The 21,087-nt window shown below is 37.9% G+C and overlaps 2 protein-coding genes across 2 annotated transcripts; one reads left to right on the plus strand and one right to left on the minus strand.

The window, feature by feature from the left end:
• Window positions 1–3,135: 3,135 nt before the first annotated feature.
• On the minus strand, window positions 3,136–10,571 carry lix1 (limb and CNS expressed 1). Its single transcript, XM_056746534.1, has 6 exons — window positions 10,237–10,571; window positions 8,277–8,440; window positions 6,722–6,862; window positions 6,152–6,247; window positions 4,867–4,944; window positions 3,136–4,363 (listed from the first exon to the last, which is right to left on the minus strand). Exons 1-6 carry the CDS (start codon window positions 10,277–10,279, stop codon window positions 3,980–3,982), a joined length of 906 nt encoding a protein of 301 aa, XP_056602512.1. The 5' UTR covers window positions 10,280–10,571; the 3' UTR covers window positions 3,136–3,979.
• Window positions 10,572–14,129: 3,558 nt separating this feature from the next.
• lrrc8ab (leucine rich repeat containing 8 VRAC subunit Ab) lies at window positions 14,130–20,882 on the plus strand. Its single transcript, XM_056747113.1, has 4 exons — window positions 14,130–14,257; window positions 15,726–16,023; window positions 16,227–18,348; window positions 18,425–20,882. Exons 3-4 carry the CDS (start codon window positions 16,234–16,236, stop codon window positions 18,698–18,700), a joined length of 2,391 nt encoding a protein of 796 aa, XP_056603091.1. The 5' UTR covers window positions 14,130–14,257; window positions 15,726–16,023; window positions 16,227–16,233; the 3' UTR covers window positions 18,701–20,882.
• Window positions 20,883–21,087: the final 205 nt, after the last annotated feature.

The following is a 21,087-nucleotide window of genomic DNA, read 5'->3' on the forward strand; positions in this document are numbered from 1 at the left end:
TTATTCATACCATCTTCGTACCTCCTTCGTGGTTGTCTTGGCACGCTTGACAGACAGTGAGCGGTGTGAGTAAATCTCATGCTGGGTTTCTATTTCTGCGTGTTTCTTCACTCGGTTTGTCTGGGGTGGATGGGACTGCGTTGGGAAGAACGGAGCATTTGCGCTCACTGCTGCAATAAAGCAAATGTCTGCACGAGGCTTCAGGGGCTCAACTGTGCATAGAGGACAAGCTGACAGTTCCATCTGCCTCACAATTTCTCCACAGATGTCCACACACACAGAGGCGTGCTCACACTCAGACACACACAGAGCTATTTCGTTCGTCCCATCACTCATTACGTTTCTTTCTTGCTTTGGCATCAGTTTCTGGCAGTGTCATTCAGGCCGGCAGCAAAGAGATAGACAGGTCTGATGGAAAACTCAAGCCATTTGTTCAACAAACCGCTGAATGTTTGAAAAGGCTAGCTTGAATTGAATGAGCTTAAAGGGATAGTTCACACAAAAAATGACAAATCTGTCATCATTTACTCGCCATCAAGTTGCTTTATTCTTGCTTGGAACAAACAAGGAGGGAGTACAATGCACCGGTTATTTCTTCCATACAATGAAAGCAAATGGTGACCATATCCATTTATTGTTCCAACTGTCTTTCATTGTATAGGAAAAAGTGAACATTCTTTTTCATCCCTCGTTTTATTCTACACAATAAGAAGCCGAGCACTCATTCGGAATAACAAAAGCGAACAGTTTACCAATTATTATTATTCATTATCATGTCATTCAGAACCTGTATATTATTCTATAGTCTGTGAGACACAAATAAAATATTTGTGAAATGTCTCAATGGTCAAAAGTAAATGGACGCCCATCTTTTGGGTTCTACAAAAGAAAGAAAGGCAAATGGAATGGAATGACATGAAGGCAAGGAAATGAAAGAAGAATTTTCATTTTTGGGTGAACTATCCCTTTAAGAACATTGTCCAGAATGAAAGTACAGTTGCTGTTGGTTTAATGAGAACCGAAAGGGTGAGATGTCCTCTGCTGGTTGAAGATCAGGCGAGTGGGTGAGCTGGGACACGCGTCGGAGGAAACAAGGGCCACATGGCGTTCACGCTGCGCCTGGTTTAGCTCAGCATGCTGCTGCACAGACGCCCTGACAGGTCCCTCCACGCAAGGTTAACAAGATGCAGAATTATGAACGTAAAGAACGGCCGGTCTGTCTATCTGCGTGGCACGGTACCATAGCAGAGCTCTCCTGAGATTTCAGACAGCACTGCAGGATCTGCAGAAACAGCACTTACATCCACGTCAATTTTGAGCGGATTGCAGCGTCAGATGGAGATTGCAGTCGGGTGTGTGTGAAAATCGAAAGGTGTGTTTTCAGCTGAGGGGAGACGAATAGCACAGCGCCTCTCATTTGTTGTTTTTCGTCTTCAATCATCATGGTGGATTCTTTTGTCGTTTGAAGGACAGAACAAAGCTAGTCTCACACTAACTTTTAAGAAAATGTACAGGTGTTTCACTCCATAAGAAATAAGAAATTCCATCTCCTGAAAAATTTGGTAAAGCAATGTCAGCAACGGATAGGTGTGGGTTCAGCTCCCAGGGAACACATACTGATAAATATATGTACACCTTGAATGGACTTTCAGTTGATTTGGATAATAGCACCTATCAGATATGTGGTCCAGGGTCAAGTTTATGCTGACGATAATAACGTTTTAGTTTTACGGTATTGTTTTCATGGTATACAATGAAAACATGATACTGTATTATAGAAATTGGGTTCATCATTCAAATTAAACAAGAATCTGGGAAGGGTACAATTTTTGTTTTGCAAAATGATCATAAAAATATGTCTCATAAATGTGTTTTCTTATTTGAAAGATAAAAGTGGTCTCTTAATTCTCTTTATTTATGATTCCTAGGTGGAACACCCATACATTTTATGATCGGTTTCGTGAGATTTACTCTCAAAGAAAATGAAGGCTCTTTGACCCCACAGCAACTCAAGCCAATCATTTCTATAGCTCACGATGCAAATGAGTTTTATTTCAATTCTCCGCAAAGTTCCCTTAAAATGATTAGAGGTGGACCTGAGAAAGATGGTTTCTAAATGGTTTTCATGATATGTTGAAACTGAAGTTTCCATCAAGTTATTAATTCAATATTGAAATAGGAAATATGATTTCTGCCCCCTTTGGTCAGCCATTGTGTGAAATTACTCTAATGCGCTCCATCTCATTGTCGTTTCCTATCAGCCCTGAGAACGGAATGATGTAATTTACATCTCATTGTCCTGAGAAGGAAAAGAAAGTATAGAATGTCACGCTTTTCAATTTGAGAGTGAAAGGGTTTTTTTCAAAGTAAATTAAAGCCAGCCACACCAATGGCTTCAGGTCTGCCACAATCCCTGAATGAGGAAAATTGCTGAGCCTCCCAAGAGTACCATGTACTCTCTAAAACAGCCAGAAACATCATTATTTCACACTTTCCATCCACTGTAGGTCGACCAGCTATATCATACCTTAAAGAGTGAAAAGAAATGCAAATTGGCATGGGAGGAAAGTGTGAAAGCTGCAAATTACAGACGTCTTGTTGTTTAATTAGATAATTTATGCAAAATCATTCATAATGAAAATGATTCAGGACGTATAATAACACCTTTTTTGCAGATGGAGATTGTGTAGGATCTGGAGATGAGTAGGTGACTTCAAAGTATGGATCAGACACATCTGATGCTAAAACCCATAAAACACCAAAATCTCCTCCTGCGAGGTTCTTTTGTCTCTAAAGGGATATCTTCTTTCTGAGTCGCGAAGGGAAATCAAAACAAACTTCCAGCCCGGTTCAAGTGGAAGAAGATTAGAAAGGGGGCAAATTAGCATTTTATATAACGTTATCAATTCCCAGTAAGAGTGCTTTTTGAGGACGCATACCCATCATTGCTGTAGCTCAAGATTTCTTAGTTTAGGTTCAATAGTCTCCTAGCAACTGCTGGGTTGGAAAAAAATAAAAGTTGAAAAAAACAAGATGTATTATGGCCTAGTTTCGTCTGTTTGCTCGAAAAGAAAGAGGTGGAGGTTTTAATGACCCTTGTTTAGAGTGGAGGCTGTTACAGCCAACACATGCAAATCAGAGGAAAAACTTTTATTACATTTGCTTTTATAATAGAGAAAAGTATGGAACAATGTCTTATTTTATAGATATGATGTTAGTCCTTAAGAAAGGAAACATTGTGCAAAACACATTTTAGCCCTCACAAAGAAGCAATTTGTATTGCCATCACTCCCAGCCTCCATGTACCAATTAACTCAACGCATTGCAAATCGACTCAACATTTATTCATAATTGCTTTGACAAAGTCCTGATTTCACAAAGCCTATTTTAAATAGGAGCTGATTAGGTGTGTGCGTGCATTTGTTTAAAAAAAAGACCTATTCACAGCTACATAATGAATAATGACGGAGCTGTTAGCGCTTTGTCCGCTCCAATTATGAGCGAGAGCTCTTTACAAAAGTACAGAAACACCTCCCTCTAGTGGACGATAAGTGCATGACACATAAATGCAGCGCTATGTTAGTAAATATCTTTCTTATATTTCATTGGAGGACCTTAACCAACATGTGACTAAAATATTTATTTCTTTTGATTAGTGAAACGTCAACCTTGTATCTTTAAAAAAACAGAAACAAAGTAAGTAATTCTAATGGTTTTGATGGCTAAATTGGAAAATGTATAGGTGGATAAGGAACGGTGTCCATAATGCTCTATGTGGGTTGTAGTGGTAACTTGAGTGTTCTGGTGGCATGTTGTATGAACCAGTTGAACGCCATCCATTAATACTAATGGTTTTAGCTGTGAACATCTAATGGTTCACAATGGCACTTGTAACAGAACCTATTAGATTTTGTAGTTTTGTTATCAGGGTGGTAAAAATCTTACATTATATAATACTACATTAAAACACAAAAAAATCCTAATTAAAATGTACAGTATATACATTTGATTCCTCGTCACTCACACTCCCCTGAGAGTAAAACTGTCTTGGCTCGCCATCCACCACACTGTCCTCCTGATGCTCAAACTCAGTCTCTTCTCTCCAGTACATCTCTTCACTCTGGTATCCTTCCAGATCCTCAGCGTTAGCATGACTGAGAGCCAAGCTCAGGATCTCTTTCTTCTCTTTGTAGAAGCGGAGCTCCCTGCCGGCTCGTCGGGCCTCCCCGAGCTCCTTCATGGCCAACTGCAGCTCCTGAGAGAGCAGACCGGGAGACTGACGCTCCTTCTGCAACCAGTCCAGAGCCATGTGACTGCGTGTGAGCTCGTTCAGACGCTGCTGTGAATAATACAGGATCACCTCCTGTTAAAGACACAAGAAATCAAGTTGATGTTGTTCAGTTTTATTTGCAAGTAATACAGTATCTCTTATTATAAGGGATGTGATGTAATAAGTCCATAAACCTTATATATGTGTGTGACCAAAACTTGAATGAATGATGATCAAATTGTGCATGAAGATTTAATCTTTTCAAAGACAGATACTGGATAAAATTGAAAATGAAATAAGACATATTTCAGATATTTAGTTACTGAATATAGACACTTCGGACCACCACCCAAAAACATAACACATTTAAAAATGCTGTAGTATATTTTAGTATTTACTATTTAGTATGTACTGTAGTATGTTAAAATACACTTTGTTTATTTATAACTTCATATAGTATGCTGTAACATTAACTATAGTGAATACGGTGTAGTGAATACTGTAATATAGTTATTATTTCCTGTAATACAAACACTAGCATCTAGAAACAGTTTACTGAAGTAAATATTCAAGTATGGTACAGTATTTATTCTCACCTGTCTGCTACATCTCATTTCCCGAAAAGCCTTCAGAGACCCATTCCAGTGCAAAAGCTGGAAAACTGTCATTATTTCCTTGACCAAAAAAGAGAGAGATGAGTTAATATTGTCCCATTTTAGTCACTAGACATTCATTAAAACCGAGAGATCAACAGTTAGTGTAGATGTGTAAATTAATTGTGAAAGGATCACATGATGGTTATTTTTAACCTTGGCGCTGAGTATTTAACACAAGTGCTATCTTAACAGATGTCTTGTTGCTTTACTGTTTCTCCTTCACGTCAGGCTGATGTCATCAAGTGGATTCGTGCAGATGGTGTGAAAAACAACCTCAACATGAGTAAAGTGACTGATTTTAAGATCTCTTTTTTGTTACATGCATTTGCTCCAGGAATAAAAAAAAACGTTTTGTGCAACAGAAGGTTCTCAACAAAAGGTTTTCTGGATGTTACAGGTCCTTTGTGGAACCATTCGGCCAAAAATGATTCTTTTATGGCATCATTTAGCACCTTATATACCCGATTCAGAAAAATTTGCCCTTGCAAAAAATAAAAAGTATACTAGTAAAATGAATAGAATTGCTATGAAGTATACCAAAGATCAAATATATTTAGTGTTATACTACTTGGGACTTGCCTGCTTTTTTTAAAAGTGTGCTTTAAAATGTACTTCAGCATAAACTTTAAGAACACAGCTGGTTCACAGCTACACTCTTAAATGTTTGGTAATTTGGTTCAAAAAGGGAAAGACTGAACTGTTCTGAAAATGTTTATATTTGACCCGACAATTTTCCGCTAAAACAACACAGTTCCTTTATAACCCTTTGGCTGGGTTGAAAATAACCCAGCAATTTTTAGACTGTACATAATTTTTTTTTCTTATTTTTAAGCAGAAAGAACACTTGAATAAACATTTTTTTTTTAAAGGCGAGTGAAGTTTTGGAAGCATAAACATCAGACTGCTAAAAGCTGAAATATTTCCATATGACTATAAGAAATATATGACATCACATTTAAAAAAATCTAAATGCTGAAAATCTCTTTTCCTGCTGAAAAGACCTGCTGTTCACCAGCAAAGTGAAGTTTATACAGCTGGTCCCCAGCATGGGATGCTGTTGTATTAGTCTCCTCATCAGGTTTCTTAACCAAGATTTCTTTGGTCAACAAGCTTCAACAGCTACGTTTTGCCATACCACCATAAACCTGCTTGAACCTGCATTCAAAGAATGAATGCTGGTCTAAGCAGGTCTTTTCATCAGGGTTGCATAAAGACTTTTCTCAACCTGAAATTCCAGCATGGTTCTCCCGGTGTTCAACTCCAGCATGAGGCAATAGGCTCCTATACTGGTACTGGGGTCAGAGGCGTCCGCAATGTTACCCTGCCAAACACAAGACGCGTCATTACTCAAGCCGGCCAGACACAAATACAGAGGGTGGTCTGGGTTTCATTAGACACCCCTTTGCTTTGTTTTTCAGTCATGGAATCTTGTCTTCATTGTTGGAGGAGAAAACGCCAAGACTGAGGAGGATAAATGACATGAGAGTGAAGCGAGACCACACATGCACACCCACACATGCACACCCACATTCCCACAAACTGTGAAAATCTTGGCAGCGAGGTTTAGGGTGAAGGAGGGTGACATTAGCTTTCTCTTTCAACGTTTTATTTTTGGTACAAAGCCAGTTTATCATTAAAATAGCTTCTTGGCTTTTTAATTTATGGTCAAGGCAAAGCATGTGTGATGAAGCCAATGTATGGACATGTATCTTTCAATAACTTCCATCCTTTAAAATTGAATGAGTGTGAAAATCAACAATTTGTTACTAAACAGATCAGTAGTATTAATACTCACGCTGGTGGTGCTGACTGCCTCCTTCACGCTGAGTGATATGAAGTCAGGTGTGATACGACGACAGGGCAACTCATTAAACGTGGAGTTCATCAGGGCGATACGAGCAGCATCACGTCTGGCCTCTGCTTTACTGTGACAATACTGCGAGAGAGAGAGAGAGAGAGAGAGAGAGAGAGACTATCCATTTCTCGTAATCATGAAATGTTGATAAAATAATCATGAAACATGATGAGCTGCACTGATTGGATAATCATTAGAAATTTTTCATGATAGCATAAACACTCTGATTATGCTTCACGTTAAACAAATTCTCAAAAGCCAGACACATCATGCACACAAACCACGCCGTGGGATTGTGTTTCAGATTATGTCTATGCTCCCTGAACACGATCAGAGGCAGATAGAGGTTAATAACGCCAAGAATCATTTCTGAATTGGTAATATTTATAAAAACCCTTACTGTGTTATACAATTAATATATGTGGAGGCAGTGCTGGAATGAAAACAGCTATATTGTACTAGGAGCAAAGTTGTTAAAACACAAAAGAGTGCTGACTTTAATCTGATACATTTTTCGCTATTTGAGATACACTGTGGATTAAATATTCAGTTTGATGTGCCATTGTGTGTCTCTGTTTTACAAAGACTTATCGAAAAATGTAATCTTTTTAAAGAGTGATGACTTTGCAGCTTTTTAAATATTAAGACATGTTGTCACGGAAGGTCAACATGTGTTGCAAGAACATTTATATTCAGTCATTTAGCAGATGCTTTTATCCAAAGCGATTTACAGAACGTTCGGGGAGCAATAAAGAGATATGTCATACAGGAGCAATCATACAATAGGTGCTAATACTAAGTTTCAACAAAAAACAGAAAAATTACTGTTAAGAGAGAGAGAGGTTTAGTGTTTTTATTTACTATAATAGTCACTATACTGATTTTTATTGGCTTTTGCATGGTTTTCCATGTACAGTGGTCAAAAGTGATGCTTATATGTGGGCATTCGCGTTAAATATTTGCCCTAAATGTTCAGGTTATCAAAAGATGAGGAGTATGCAAAATGGAGAAAACGCTAAACTTGATTGAAGTAGGCCTATTTGGTTGGGTGAAGATGTCAAATTTAAAATATCGGACCACTTCCGTATTTTAATACATAGCCTATGATTTTTTCACAATTTTTGATGGACAACAACTTTTTTAAAGTTAACAACTTTTTAAACTCAGGCAAATATACATTTCCTTTATTAAGGGTTTATTTTTCCAAATAGTATTGACCAGATTTATATGAGCGTTTGTGTGTCACATGCTTCACAATGACACATGAACAAATAAACTCAATAATGTTTTTTCTCATTTTCATTGCATTTAAAGGGGCTGGCAGCTGTTTTTGAGCAAATCCGAACCATCTGGTGGTCCCACTCAATTTTACACAACAACATTAAATAATCTGATGAAACAGTAGACAGCTATTTTGTGCTGGAAAGAAACTTTTGAAAAATAAATGTCAAAAATTTAATTACATTAAATTAATTTCAGAATGTTTTGAAAATACCTTAACGTTTCCAAAGCAGCTGCCACCTGGTAAAGTGACGTAGCATATGTATGGTTGGCTGGGTGATGGGACGGACTCATAGACCACCAAATTTTCTGTGTCCATCATCACATCCTTAACTTGTTTCTGCTCCCAGAACTTGTGAAGCATCCCCACAACATTCACTGAGAGGACAAACAGAAGTAATGATTAAAAAAGTACATGTTATAGGAATGTGTGAATGCTAAGAGAGATCAAAAAAAGCCAAATGACTCTCATCTCTCAACGCTATAACTATATTACATTTTGATTTATCCATTGAAGTAACTTGTTGGGGGTTTAGGTTGTGACACTCTCTGAACTGAATTTTGTTTGAAGACCGGCCCAATTTCAATAAACACAGCAGTCAAAAACCTTCCGTGTAACCACTTAGACTCTTAGATGTTATAAACATTGAACCTCTATACATTATAATGTTCTACGAGGTGTCCAGCTGACAGGATTTTTAGGGGCCACAAGGAATTCTTTACACGGTTTGTTCACACATGAGAATGAAAAATAGCAGATCAAATCTTTTCATCCCTCTAGGGAAAATAAATGGAGAGTAAATGGAAAACTTTACTTAAGTCTCATGCCACTTATTTCTCGTGATATTAAAACATACATATCTCTGATAGATCTCAACAATGTGTCAAACTGAGATCAGATTTGTTAAGTTTACAATCAAAAGTCAATATTATTGGAGATCTCAATAATATGAACTCTCATTTCTGATCGACTTAACCCAGATTATTTTAAATCTCCATACTCATGTATTCATGTATTTTAACAATTACAGTCCTTAGCATTTTTAGAAACATCTGAGACTAAATTGAAACTTGAAACATATAAAATACAACTTAGAAAATTATGAAAGAGCAACATCTGAGCAATAACATTATCCTCTGATTATTTAAGTTTGTTTATTTTTTATTTCTATGAGAGAAATCACAAAACCACAGTTTTGGTCAACAAATGGTCAATGACTTGCCCCACTGAAAGTTCCTTTTTAGTTCAGTTGCAGCTATCTTCTTTATTTGGTGAGAGATGTCAAAATATGGCCTGTTTTGTTCTTACTGAGTGTTTGACTGAGTGTTTTCTCCCTTAAAACAGGTGGTAAAAAGCAATGCTTTAAAAGAACCTTTTAGTCACTTCAAAGAAAGTTTGTGCAACAGAAAGGTTATGTCAATGTAATGTTAATGTTCTTTATGTAACCATACAGCTCGACAAAGAAGCTTTAATGAATCTTTATTGTGTACATCGTGTTTTACAATCATATATCCTATTTTCTGTTGATTTGTTCTTACGTATTAATTATGACTTAATTACTTATAGTTACTTCATCATTAAGTCATTGCATTCATTCTGGATTTGCTGTTTAACTTCATCTTTTCACTCAAATACCATCATCCACGGTAACATCAGTACTGTATGATGGCTGTCCAAACATCAGCACATGGAACAGATTTTCCATGCAAAAGCAAACAGGTGCCCACGGGTCCGTCCCTACAGCTCAGAGAATGTCACAGTGCTGTGGTGTGTTTACAGTGTTTCACACCCACAGTTACGCCACTGTTTGTGCAGTCTCGATTTAATCACATTCCTTCAAAAGGGGTCAGCAATAATATTGAGAAAGGGAACCGTAGATATATTTTTGCAGAACGACCATGTATGTGGGTTGTTTTCATAGCGTGAATATTTTGTTTGTTTAACAGAGTCAGCTGCTGTGAGCAGTGAGCACCACCCTGTCTATGTGAGCGTCCACTTTTTTGGCACATGAGTCGCCTAACTTACCAAACAAAACTTTGTGTTTTTGTGATTGAGCTTAGATATAAACAAATTCTAGAATAACAGCTGAACATTTCTGGACATGTTTTGGAGATGCTGAATTGCTCATTTCAAAGACATGAACATCCACATTCTATTAAACACTTTTACTCACAGTCTTTGAAGGTTCTGTCATCGTCAGACTCCGGTCCCGACATTATCTCCAATTCTGTTACCAGGCGTCCTGTAAACCACGTCCAGACCTTACATGCTCTGAAGAAGTGCAAACTTAATAAACATCACTTAAGTTCCCGAAAGGGTGAACACGAGATCCCCTATCACCCGTCTCCTCTCCAGCCTCGGGAACAGTCTATGGAGCCCGTTACGCTCGCCCCGGGGGTTCTCTTCAGTTGCTGGCCCACCTTTTGTCTGGGGTTGAACTAATTAGCTGTGTGGTTGCCGTTGTACCGCATTCCCTTATATTCACACGGGCACACAGCACATACACACTCTCGCAACCTAATGCACACACCCACTCAACTGAATCCACTAAGCTCCGGCCCAGGAATGCAGCCCCCTTCTCCATTCATTCACAGCATGCATTAGCCTTCCTTCACAACACTGTTTACACATGCAGCGGTCAAGTGACTACAGAAACTCACAAGATGGACAGCAGACAAGTTCTGACTGCATCATTGACCACTTTTATGGCAACTTAATCGTAACAGGATTTTAAAATTGTGGGGAATATATATTCTAAACCAAGGCAAGGCACCAAAAGCAGGTGCAAGCAAAACATTTAGCAGAAGATAGTCTTTTAAATGATATTCAAGAAACGGCATAAAACATAGTTACTTTATTACAGCTGTACTTCCAAAACCTCCATAATTTATGGTTTGTTTTCACCGTCTCACCGTAAAACGAAAAAGTAAACGAAATTAAAAAGTGCTTGTCAACTTCTACGACACAATATTTAATCATTAGAGAAGTTAAGTGTTTTTTTTTCATTCCTGAAAAACTGCGAATTTGGACATCTGAGTTTTTGGAAGGACAGCGACGAAAGATAGGGCAAATAGTTGAGGTTGGGAAAGGAAATGATGTGCTGTAAGTGATGCAATCCAAAAATATTCAAAGTAGAAAATAAATAAATATGCATATGAAGAGTTTGGTACCAAAATCTAGTTATTTTATATTGCATTCCAAATAATATCAATCAAACCGCAGTTGGTTTGTTTTGATTTACGCCATTATTAAAAAAATACAGCTAACTAGTACAATATAGCATAATAAGAAACATGATTTTAGATTTTTTTTTTTACGGAGTTATCTGATCAATATGTATAAAATATATATTAATTGTACAAAAGCAATGAAAACGGCAACAATATGCTAAATTTATGTTGTGTGATGTATATGTAATGTTGAGCAACGTTGTTGCAAACAAGAAAAAATAATTCTAGTAGCCTACACCAAAAATTACAGAAGGTCTAGTGTCATTTATTTCTAGATGCCACTTCAAAAATGTTGTATAGAGGATATTTCACCTTTTTCTGTGGAATACAGAAGACGATATTTTGATGTATTTCTAAGTAGTTTTGTATTTACAATGGAAGTAAATGGGGTCCAGTTTTTTTTTGTGTTCTGCAGAAATAAGAAAGTCATGCAGGTTTGAAAAGAGTGATTAGGCTTAATGATGAAATAATTTTCATTTTTGGGTAAACTATCCCTTATCCCCTATCCCTAATCTTTGGCACGTGATTTATGTTTGCATGTTGTACTTATACACTGTTATTGAGCACTTTAGTGAACTGTTGTCAAACCGTATTACTTTTTTTTAGAACGAGATATAACCTAAATGGTAACTATGGGAAAACATTTCAATGGTGCTCTTCTGAATTGTTTCCTGAACAAATCCAAGTGGTGGACTACATCCGTCTGAATACTTCACTCAGTCCGGTGAACTAAAAGCTCACCCTATTCCCTCTTCTCCACTTAGCATCCATAAGCCCACTTCCTCTTTGCTCCAAGCTGAATTCACTTTACATCATTGCCTAAACCACATTTTTCACTGAGTCCGATGCCCCTTTTTCAACTTTCTTGTGTCTTTCATTCTTGGGAATAAGGCCTCTATTCAGAGTCAAGCTCTATTATGAAACTGCCTTGGGAATAGAGAGAGGTGTTTAGCATAAATGACAATCACGGCATCACAGGACCGAGGAGGGGGGCAGAGAGATGTCTTTGGAGCTGAAATTACAAGACATTGAGTGATATACACTGTACATGTTTTGATTGATTTTTTCCACCAAAAGCCGGCTAGATGTTGTTTTGTGAAATTACTATATTAAAATTGTATGAAGACTAAATTAAACAGCGTTTTTAATAATCTTATTTACCCCTAATGATGAATAGTTGTGAGGTTTTCACTGGGATGAAAAGGCCACCTGGAGTGGGGAACCACCGAGCTCGCTGAAAAGCTTTAAGCTTGCAGCTGTCAGATCAAACTAATAAGTGATGTGAAAGTCAATCTGAAAAACAGATTGCGTGTGGTTGAGTCAATTTTTAAAAGTGTGTTTGCATGTTTTTAAAGCCATAATCATTCCTTTCCTTTATGTGGCTTTCTATATATTTATATCTGTCTATTATCTATTATATCTATTATCAATCTGTATAGGAGATCATTAAAAAGATCTCAATGTTGACTCTGAAATTGCACAAAAAACAACACAAGCTCAAAGAATTAAGTTTAGTTCATTTTTGCATTGTAAAAAACTCATTTGCGGGTGAGAAAAACCCAACAAAATAAAAAGAGAGATAATCAGAGATTTAGGTCTATACTACACATCTCTTACATTTAACAAAGTTACTTGGAATTTAGCTTTGGGCCGAGCAGAGTATGGGGCTTTGTTGAGATAACCTGTAGCCTTCCTGCATGAAGTGGCCCTTGTTTAAGCCTCCCGCTGGGGGAAATGTAAACGGTGACACATGGAAGCCTGCCTTCTTATGGCACTGGCTCACGATGGAGGTGCTGGTGGGAATCTTCTGCTAGCTGCTGATCTGAAAACAGATTTGCGACTTCGCTTGTGATGTATGGAGTTAACCTACACCGCCAGATGCTGTCCCTGGATCAGTGCAAAGTGCAGTTTCAACCCAGGAGTTTATTAAGAATACAAAGGCCGGCTGTGTGTGGCAGGTCTTGTAGCCGTGGCATAGTACACGCAAAATGATGGAGTAGCATACGCAATAAATGGAAAATAATATAAGCATAAAAGTAACTGCTATCATTAAGAATGACTTTCAGAGGTTTGTTTGGTAGTCAATTTAAGGTTGATCTAATGGCCTTGACCCAGGTGCCATCGGGGTTGTCTTTGATTTACATTTATTCATTTAGCAGACGCTTTTTTCTAAAGTGACTTATAAAAGGGAGGGTATGAACATTTTATCTGTGCGCTGTGTGATTTGCAAAGCTGTAGGCGATTTCGATTTCAATTTTTTTAATGTCTACCAAAGAATTTGACGTATTACAAAAACAATATATTTCTGATTAAAAAATGTTTAAGTAAAAATATATTTACTGTCATACGGAATTCATATAAAAACTCACGCATAGACAATGCAAAAGTTGTTTGTATCATTTTATTATTTGAAAAAAATAAAATGTATTCCATTTTATTTTCATTTAGACATTTTATTTTTATGTATTCTATTTGTATTTACATTACATTTAGTTGTGTATAAAGTCATTTTCATTGTGGTCCCTTTAAAAGCACCTTTTTCACATTTTACTACTATTTGTATACATTATTTGTATTCTTTCTCTTTGTAAAGCACTTTGAATTAACATTTTGTATTAAATTTACTTGATTTGCGCTTTTTATTCAGAAAAACCTCACCTCCTGTGATCATCTGTATACTTTTAAAATTGAATCTTGCCCTTTCCAATATGGCAGCGACGCTGACACACGATCTTGCAGCCAATTCCTCCGGTCCACTGGGGGCAGTAATGAACGGCAAAAATGCGAAAACCCAAACCTGAGTTATCACTGCCCTCTAGTGTGCTGATCTGGGTATTAAATATTCATCTGATCCCTGCAGCAGAGATTTTGCCGTGTTTTTCACTCTCGGTGTTCTTTATTCTCATCTCAGCTGCTGGTGGATAGACACATGGAGCGGTGACAGCACACGTACACACACAGCTCGTGAGTACACACGCTTGTTACACACTTTCCCTTTACCAACACAGCAAACACACACTGTCCCGTTAGTGACAAACCGTAAACTATAAACAATAACACATACAGAGCGGCTTGTTTCATTATATTCAGATCAACATGAACTGTACTGTTCCTCTTTGTTTGTTTGATGGCTATTGTTCTACATACATGCGCTGTTTTTAGTGTAACTGGTGAGTTGAGTTAATATCTCTGTGATAGTGGACATCTCAGATAAACTGGATTAATCCAGTTGTCCAGTTGCTTAGTAATCGGTCCACATCTTTTTCAATTTGACTGTTTTGATTTGTTATCCAAACCTCTAGTCTATCCATTAAAAAATGAAAAAGGGTTAACTTCAGTAAGCATAGTTTAATACAATTGTAACTTAGTATCGTTTTATTGTCTAACTATAATAATCGTATTATCCATTCCGTATTAATCCATTTTATTTGTAGTAAAACTATTGTAATCCAAATTTGCATATCATTTGCTTATATATAAGGGTAGGTCTATATACTTTTACTTTAACAACCATAGTTTATTTTGCCAAGCCCTTGCAAATATGATCCATTTTTCTGCTATAAATAGAAACAATAAACCTGGTTACTACAGTTATACCATAGTAACCACAAATGAACCATTGTTTTGCCATAGGAACCATGTAGGTTGTAAAATCATCGTCAAACAGTTTTCATTACACCATAAACATGGCTACTACACTTTTACTATAAAGAAACTATTCACTGCAAAAAATGAATATCTGACTGTTTTCCGGTACAAAGTCTTAAAATAACAATATCAAGATACATATTTGAGAAGTAAAGAGACCTATGATATTATTCTGAAAGTAACAATTAAGCAATGTTATGCTTAAAACAAGCAACAATATCTGGCAATGGAGTAAGAAAAACAAAACTTGAACTATGTAGTCACCAAAGAGATCAAACTTAGCCTAATGTGTTTTTTTAGGTGTAAAACAGCTTTCCTGTAGCTCAGTGGTAAGAGATTTGTGTTAACAACGCAAGGTTGTGGATTCGATCCCAGGGGATTCCAGATACCAATGTAAAAATGTATAGGATAATGAAATGTAAGTCGCTTTGGATGTCTGGCAAATGCATGGATGTAAATGTATTCTTCTTACCCAACTGGGAGTTTTTTAACCGATTGCTTTTTTTAAGTATAGACTGACTTAAAGGGGTCACATGACACGGCTTGAACAAATATTGTCGTTTGTTTTAGATGTAATGCAATGTGTATACACAATTTAAGGCTAAAAAGTGTTGTGAATTTACAATCTGAAATATGTCATGAGGCTTAAATGTTTAAAATAAATGAAGGAAACTAGTTTTCAACCTTTTCCCTCGAGAAAGGTGTAACATTGCTTTGAAAATGGCTCAAAGAAAATACAGAATACAAATATTAGACATTGTATTGTACACTTTTTTTATCACAGCAGGAAGAGTGCGTCCCATCCTGGCTACAAAATGAACTGCGATGAGTGCCAGTTCCTGAATGGACATGACTGTTAGGTAAGACCCCACCGAGGAGACAGTACTTCAGACACTGCCCTGCCTTTGACAAACAGGATTTGAACCCTGGGGTCACGGACTCGCCATTGCCAGAGGAGACAATTCTTCAGTGTTGTTATCGGAAATGGCTAATAATAGATGACAAGAAAGCCAAAGTGTTCCTTTGGCGGAGTCGTCTTTTGTAGCAGCCGCAGCCAGAGAAGAAAGCTGTGCTGGACTTTGGTAAAGCAATTTTTTTATTCTCAGTATGTTGGTATCTATATAAAAAAATTAATTGGATTGTATGAGCGAGACTGTGTTGAAATGTGTACTTGTTTTGTTCTTGCATGGAAAAACATTTGAAATGAGATGCATTCTTTCCAGTCTAAAGCGTACCAAATGAGCTAATATGCATTCACTTATAATGCCCTTTCATTTCCTTTTAGGTGAATCATGATCCCTATTACCGAGCTGCGCTACTTTGTGGACACGCAACCTGCGTATCGCATTTTAAAGCCGTGGTGGGACGTGTTCACGGACTATATATCAGTGGTCATGCTAATGATCGCCGTATTCGGAGGCACACTTCAGGTCACGCAGGACAAGATGATCTGCCTGCCCTGCAAATGGGTGGTTAATGAGACCTGTAGAAAGTATTTCAACTCCTCGGGTTCAGTGCCCCTGACCCTGGAACCTCAAGGGATACGGTATGACCTCGACCGACACCAGTATAACTACGTCGATGCTGTGTGCTACGAAAACAAGCTCCACTGGTTCGCGAAATATTTTCCTTATTTGGTGCTTCTTCACACGCTCATCTTCCTCGCTTGTAGCAACTTCTGGTTCAAATTCCCCTGGACCAGCTCGAAGCTTGAACACTTCGTGTCCATCCTCTTGAAGTGCTTCGACTCGCCGTGGACCACGCGAGCTCTGTCCGAAACGGTGGTGGAGGAGAGCGACCCCAAAGCTTTCGGGAAAATGAACGGCTCCTTCGACAAGAAGGCTTCGTACGTCAGCGAGGACGTGGAAGCGAGCGCTCCCATGCTGTCAACAACCCGGTTTCGTTTCGAACAGGGAATCGTGGACCACTCTGAGACCGGTGTACTGGACAAAAAGGAAGGCGAACAGGCCAAGGCGTTGTTTGAGAAGGTGAAGAAGTTTCGAATTCATGTTGAAGAGGGAGATATAGTCTACAGACTCTACATCCGACAAACTATCATCAAAGTTGTCAAGTTTATCGTCATCATCTCTTACACGGGTTACTACGTCCACAAAATTCAATTCAGCGTCGACTGCAGTGTGGATATCGAAAACCTCACTGGTTATCAGATGTACAATTGCGCACATCCCCTGGCCACACTGTTCAAAATCTTAGCGTGCTTTTACATTAGCTTGGTGGTTGTGTATGGGATGATCTGCGTGTATACCCTCAGCTGGATGCTTCGGCGTTCTCTCAAGAAGTATTCTTTTGAGTCCATCAGAGAGGAGAGCAGCTACAGCGACATCCCGGACGTGAAGAATGACTTCGCCTTCATGCTGCATATGATCGATCAATACGATCCTCTTTATTCCAAACGATTTGCGGTTTTCCTCTCGGAGGTGAGCGAGAACAAACTTCGCCAGCTGAATCTTAACAACGAATGGACTTTGGAGAAACTTCGGCAGAGGGTTACCAAAAACTCCCAGGAGAAGTTAGAGCTGCATCTGTTCATGCTGAGTGGAATTCCAGACACGGTTTTTGACTTAGTCGAGCTGGAGGTCCTAAAACTCGAGCTCATCCACGATGTCACCATCCCGCCAATCATTGCCCAGCTTACTAACCTCAGAGAGATGTGGCTGTACCACACGCCGGCCAGAATAGAAGCTCCGGCTTTGGCGTTTCTTAGAGAGAACCTGAAATCGTTGCACATCAAATTTACAGACATCAAGGAAATACCTCTATGGATCTACAGCTTGAAGAACCTCAGCGAACTTCATCTTACCGGTAACCTCAGCGCTGACAACAATCGCTATATCGTCATCGACGGCCTTCGAGAGTTGAAGCGACTTAAGGTTTTGAGGCTGAAAAGCAACCTCACCAAGCTGCCCCAGGTGGTCACGGATGTCGGGATGCACCTCCAGAAGTTGTCCATCAACAACGAAGGAACAAAGTTGATGGTGCTCAACAGCTTAAAGAAGATGGTGAACCTGACCGAGCTCGAGCTTGTCCGCTGCGATCTGGAACGTATACCGCATTCCATCTTCAGCTTGCACAACTTGCAGGAGATTGATTTTAAGGACAACAACCTCAAGACTATCGATGAGATCATAAGTTTTCAGCATCTTCATCGGCTTGTTTGTCTGAAGATGTGGTATAATCAGATTGCTTATATACCATTCCAGATAGGTACGCTGACAAACCTGGAGCGCCTTTATTTGAACCGCAACAAGATCGAGAAGATACCGAATCAGCTGTTCTTCTGCCGGAACCTTAGGTTTCTTGATCTGAGCCATAACAATCTAACAAGCATCCCGTCGGAAATAGGAAGTCTACAGAACCTTCAGTACCTCGCTGTTACTGCCAACCGGGTAAGTTGGAATGAATTACCCTATATTACCCTAATTTCACTAATTTCAAAAAATTCTCATCCGTGTTTTTTTCTAGATTGAAGTTCTTCCACCCGAGTTGTTTCAGTGTAAGAAACTGCGCACGCTCAACCTCGGAAACAACTGCTTGCAGTCCCTACCCTCTCGGTTTGGGGAGCTCACCAATCTGACCCAGCTAGAACTGAGGGGCAACAGGCTCGAGTGTCTCCCCGTTGAACTTGGAGAGTGCAGACTGCTAAAGAAGAGCAGTCTGATTGTGGAGGACAGTATCTTCAACACGTTGCCCCCAGAGGTCAAAGAGCAACTGTGGAGAACTGAGAAAGAAGCTGCTTGAGAACCATACATTAACCACATTAACCTGTAAGCACTTCAGTTTTCATAGCGGGCGCAGATGTCGCTGATGGTGTTTAGCCAAGCAATAGACATGTGCGCAAGGTTGTCATGCTGGTCATGTTTATGCTGGAGGACAGTGTTTGACATTGATGTGATGTCATGATTTAGTGATACAGAAGGAACGTTGAGTAACACAGGCATCAATGGCATTTCTGAGGGTGAGTGAGCAGACCAAATATCACATTTAAATGATGGTGCTGTTCAATTATGCCTTAATGAATAAACACAATTATATTATGGTATTGTAAACATTTTCACTACATTTTATACTTGTGTTACAGTGTTATGATGCGTCCCAATTCACCTATTTATACAATGCCTTTAAAGTATGTACTGTTTTTGTTATGGAAAAGTATATACATTTTAGTGTGTAGCAAAACTGTATGCATGCACTGGGACATACTAACACGAAAAGGAAGTGGCCGTTGTTGCCTAGATGATACTGTGATCCTTAACTGTCACGGACATCAAATTACAGCTCTTCCTTGCATTTAAGTATTTTTTTTTTTATTATTTTGTATGTAATGTTTACTTACATTTATTAATTTATCGAAGCATTTCTTACAATTTTATTAATTCAGTGTAGCGTCTCTAAACTGTGTGCTCTGGCGGTGAGTTGTGGGTAATTTCAGTCGTTAAGTGTCCATGGATTCACACTTTGAATTTTCACCGGAAACAGTGACCATCCGGGTATTTTGACTATACTCATTTCAGAATACTAAGATTTGGGACATACTAATTCTTCTTTCGAATACTATTTAGGACGGATAGTATGCGAATTGGGACGCAGCATTAGTGTTATCTGTACTACTAAGACCTCATTAGTGTTTAATGTTTACCGCTATACTATTCTGTTGACTGATTTTGTACTTTTATATTACTGAGCAAATATTTCAAAACATTTATTCTTGTGTTTAAATTGCTCTAGCTTGATTGTGATGGTAATACGTTTTTAAGACAATTAATAACAATAATATGCTGTACAGCCTTTTTGACACATTTACTATGTACAATTCAAGTAATCTCTAGCATGAATCATATTATCCCTTAGATGTTAAACATTTGAAAATGCATAGTGTTCCTTTCAACCAGTAGTATCAAGGGACTTTGGTATAGCCTACTCCCTTTTCTCTGTTTCGACAATATTGTATGTTTACAGATGAAGTGAGATTGTTAATGGGTTTGCATATTTGCAGTTTTTATTCACTGAAGAAAAAAAGAACATTGAAAATGTACACTATGAGAATGTGGGATCTATCTATGTGTATTTCTTTTGTATTAAGCAGATGCATATTGGTATTACAAGAATCTTTTTCCAAGAAGGCAAACTAGACCTTCATTATAGTCTATTACTCCTTACAAATACATCACCTTATTTTCATCAGTCTGCTCACTTTGAAATGCCTTGAAAAATGGATGCTTCTAAACATTTATTTAGTTGACAGACGGTTGAACATTAACATTGCAAAATTAAGCTAGTACCCCCAACTTTGCACTTAATGTTTACTGTTCCTCAGTCTCCTGTCAGTTTATTCTCATGACATCACTGTTCACAAGACAATCAGAAGTATTCCATCAAGTTTTGTATGTGTATGCAGTGCGGTTCTGTACGGTTTGTGAAATATTTACATGGAATTATAACTCTTAAGTGTTAGTTTCATTCTGTATATGTCAGTTGTATATGTTGTTGTGTCTTGTCTACTGTTAATAGATTTTTTAACGTAGCTTGTTGCTTGTGGTTTATCCATATTACCTCAAGTCTGAAACATTTAAGGGAAGAAACATTTCCCCCCATCTATTTAAATTTGAAACTCAAGCTAATACAATTCAGAACTTATAACCGTAGGCTACTCAGGTAAGTTCAACTTTGTATATTTGCAGCTCGGACAAAATTTTGTCAGGGGATTTTTTATTTATTTCAAACAAATGTTACCTGATTGTTTTCTTCCAGTGTTAATGTTTGTAACCATTTGGTATATTTATGGTTGAAAACTTGACGTATGTATAATTATGTTGTTTGTTTTTGCCAAGTAGTTGATGTGGTAATTAATTTAATGTATGAGGCCATACAATGTGAATTAAACAATCTTTTTCCTTTGTGTCAATAAAATAACTGAAAATCAGTAGTTAGAATCTTAGTTGTTTTGTTTTATAATTAATTTTGATTAAATAAGAGCTAAATTACAATGTCTGTTTTATCAGCTTTATTATTACTGTCGTTATATTAACACCGAGTGCACAACTACACACACAGTAACACTAGTCCTTTGTCTTGTGCAATATTTTTTTAAGAGTTTATCTTCATCATTTTTAAATTTATGGAATCGT

The sequence above is a fragment of the Triplophysa dalaica genome, chromosome 4 (assembly GCF_015846415.1).
Source record: "Triplophysa dalaica isolate WHDGS20190420 chromosome 4, ASM1584641v1, whole genome shotgun sequence".
In the NCBI taxonomy this organism is placed as follows: Eukaryota; Metazoa; Chordata; class Actinopteri; order Cypriniformes; family Nemacheilidae; genus Triplophysa; species Triplophysa dalaica.

Excerpts from the sequence above, each read along its gene's own strand:
- lix1 (XM_056746534.1), bottom strand. The coding sequence starts at position 10,279 with ATGTCGGGACCGGAGTCTGACGATGACAGAACCTTCAAAGACT. Across the intron at positions 8,441-10,236 it reads TGACAGAACCTTCAAAGACT|TGAATGTTGTGGGGATGCTT; the intron begins GTGAGTAAAAGT and ends TTGTCCTCTCAG. Across the intron at positions 6,248-6,721 it reads AGGCAGTCAGCACCACCAGC|GGTAACATTGCGGACGCCTC; the intron begins GTGAGTATTAAT and ends TGTGTTTGGCAG.
- lrrc8ab (XM_056747113.1), top strand. The coding sequence starts at position 16,234 with ATGATCCCTATTACCGAGCTGCGCTACTTTGTGGACACGCAACCTGCG. Across the intron at positions 18,349-18,424 it reads TCGCTGTTACTGCCAACCGG|ATTGAAGTTCTTCCACCCGA; the intron begins GTAAGTTGGAAT and ends GTTTTTTTCTAG.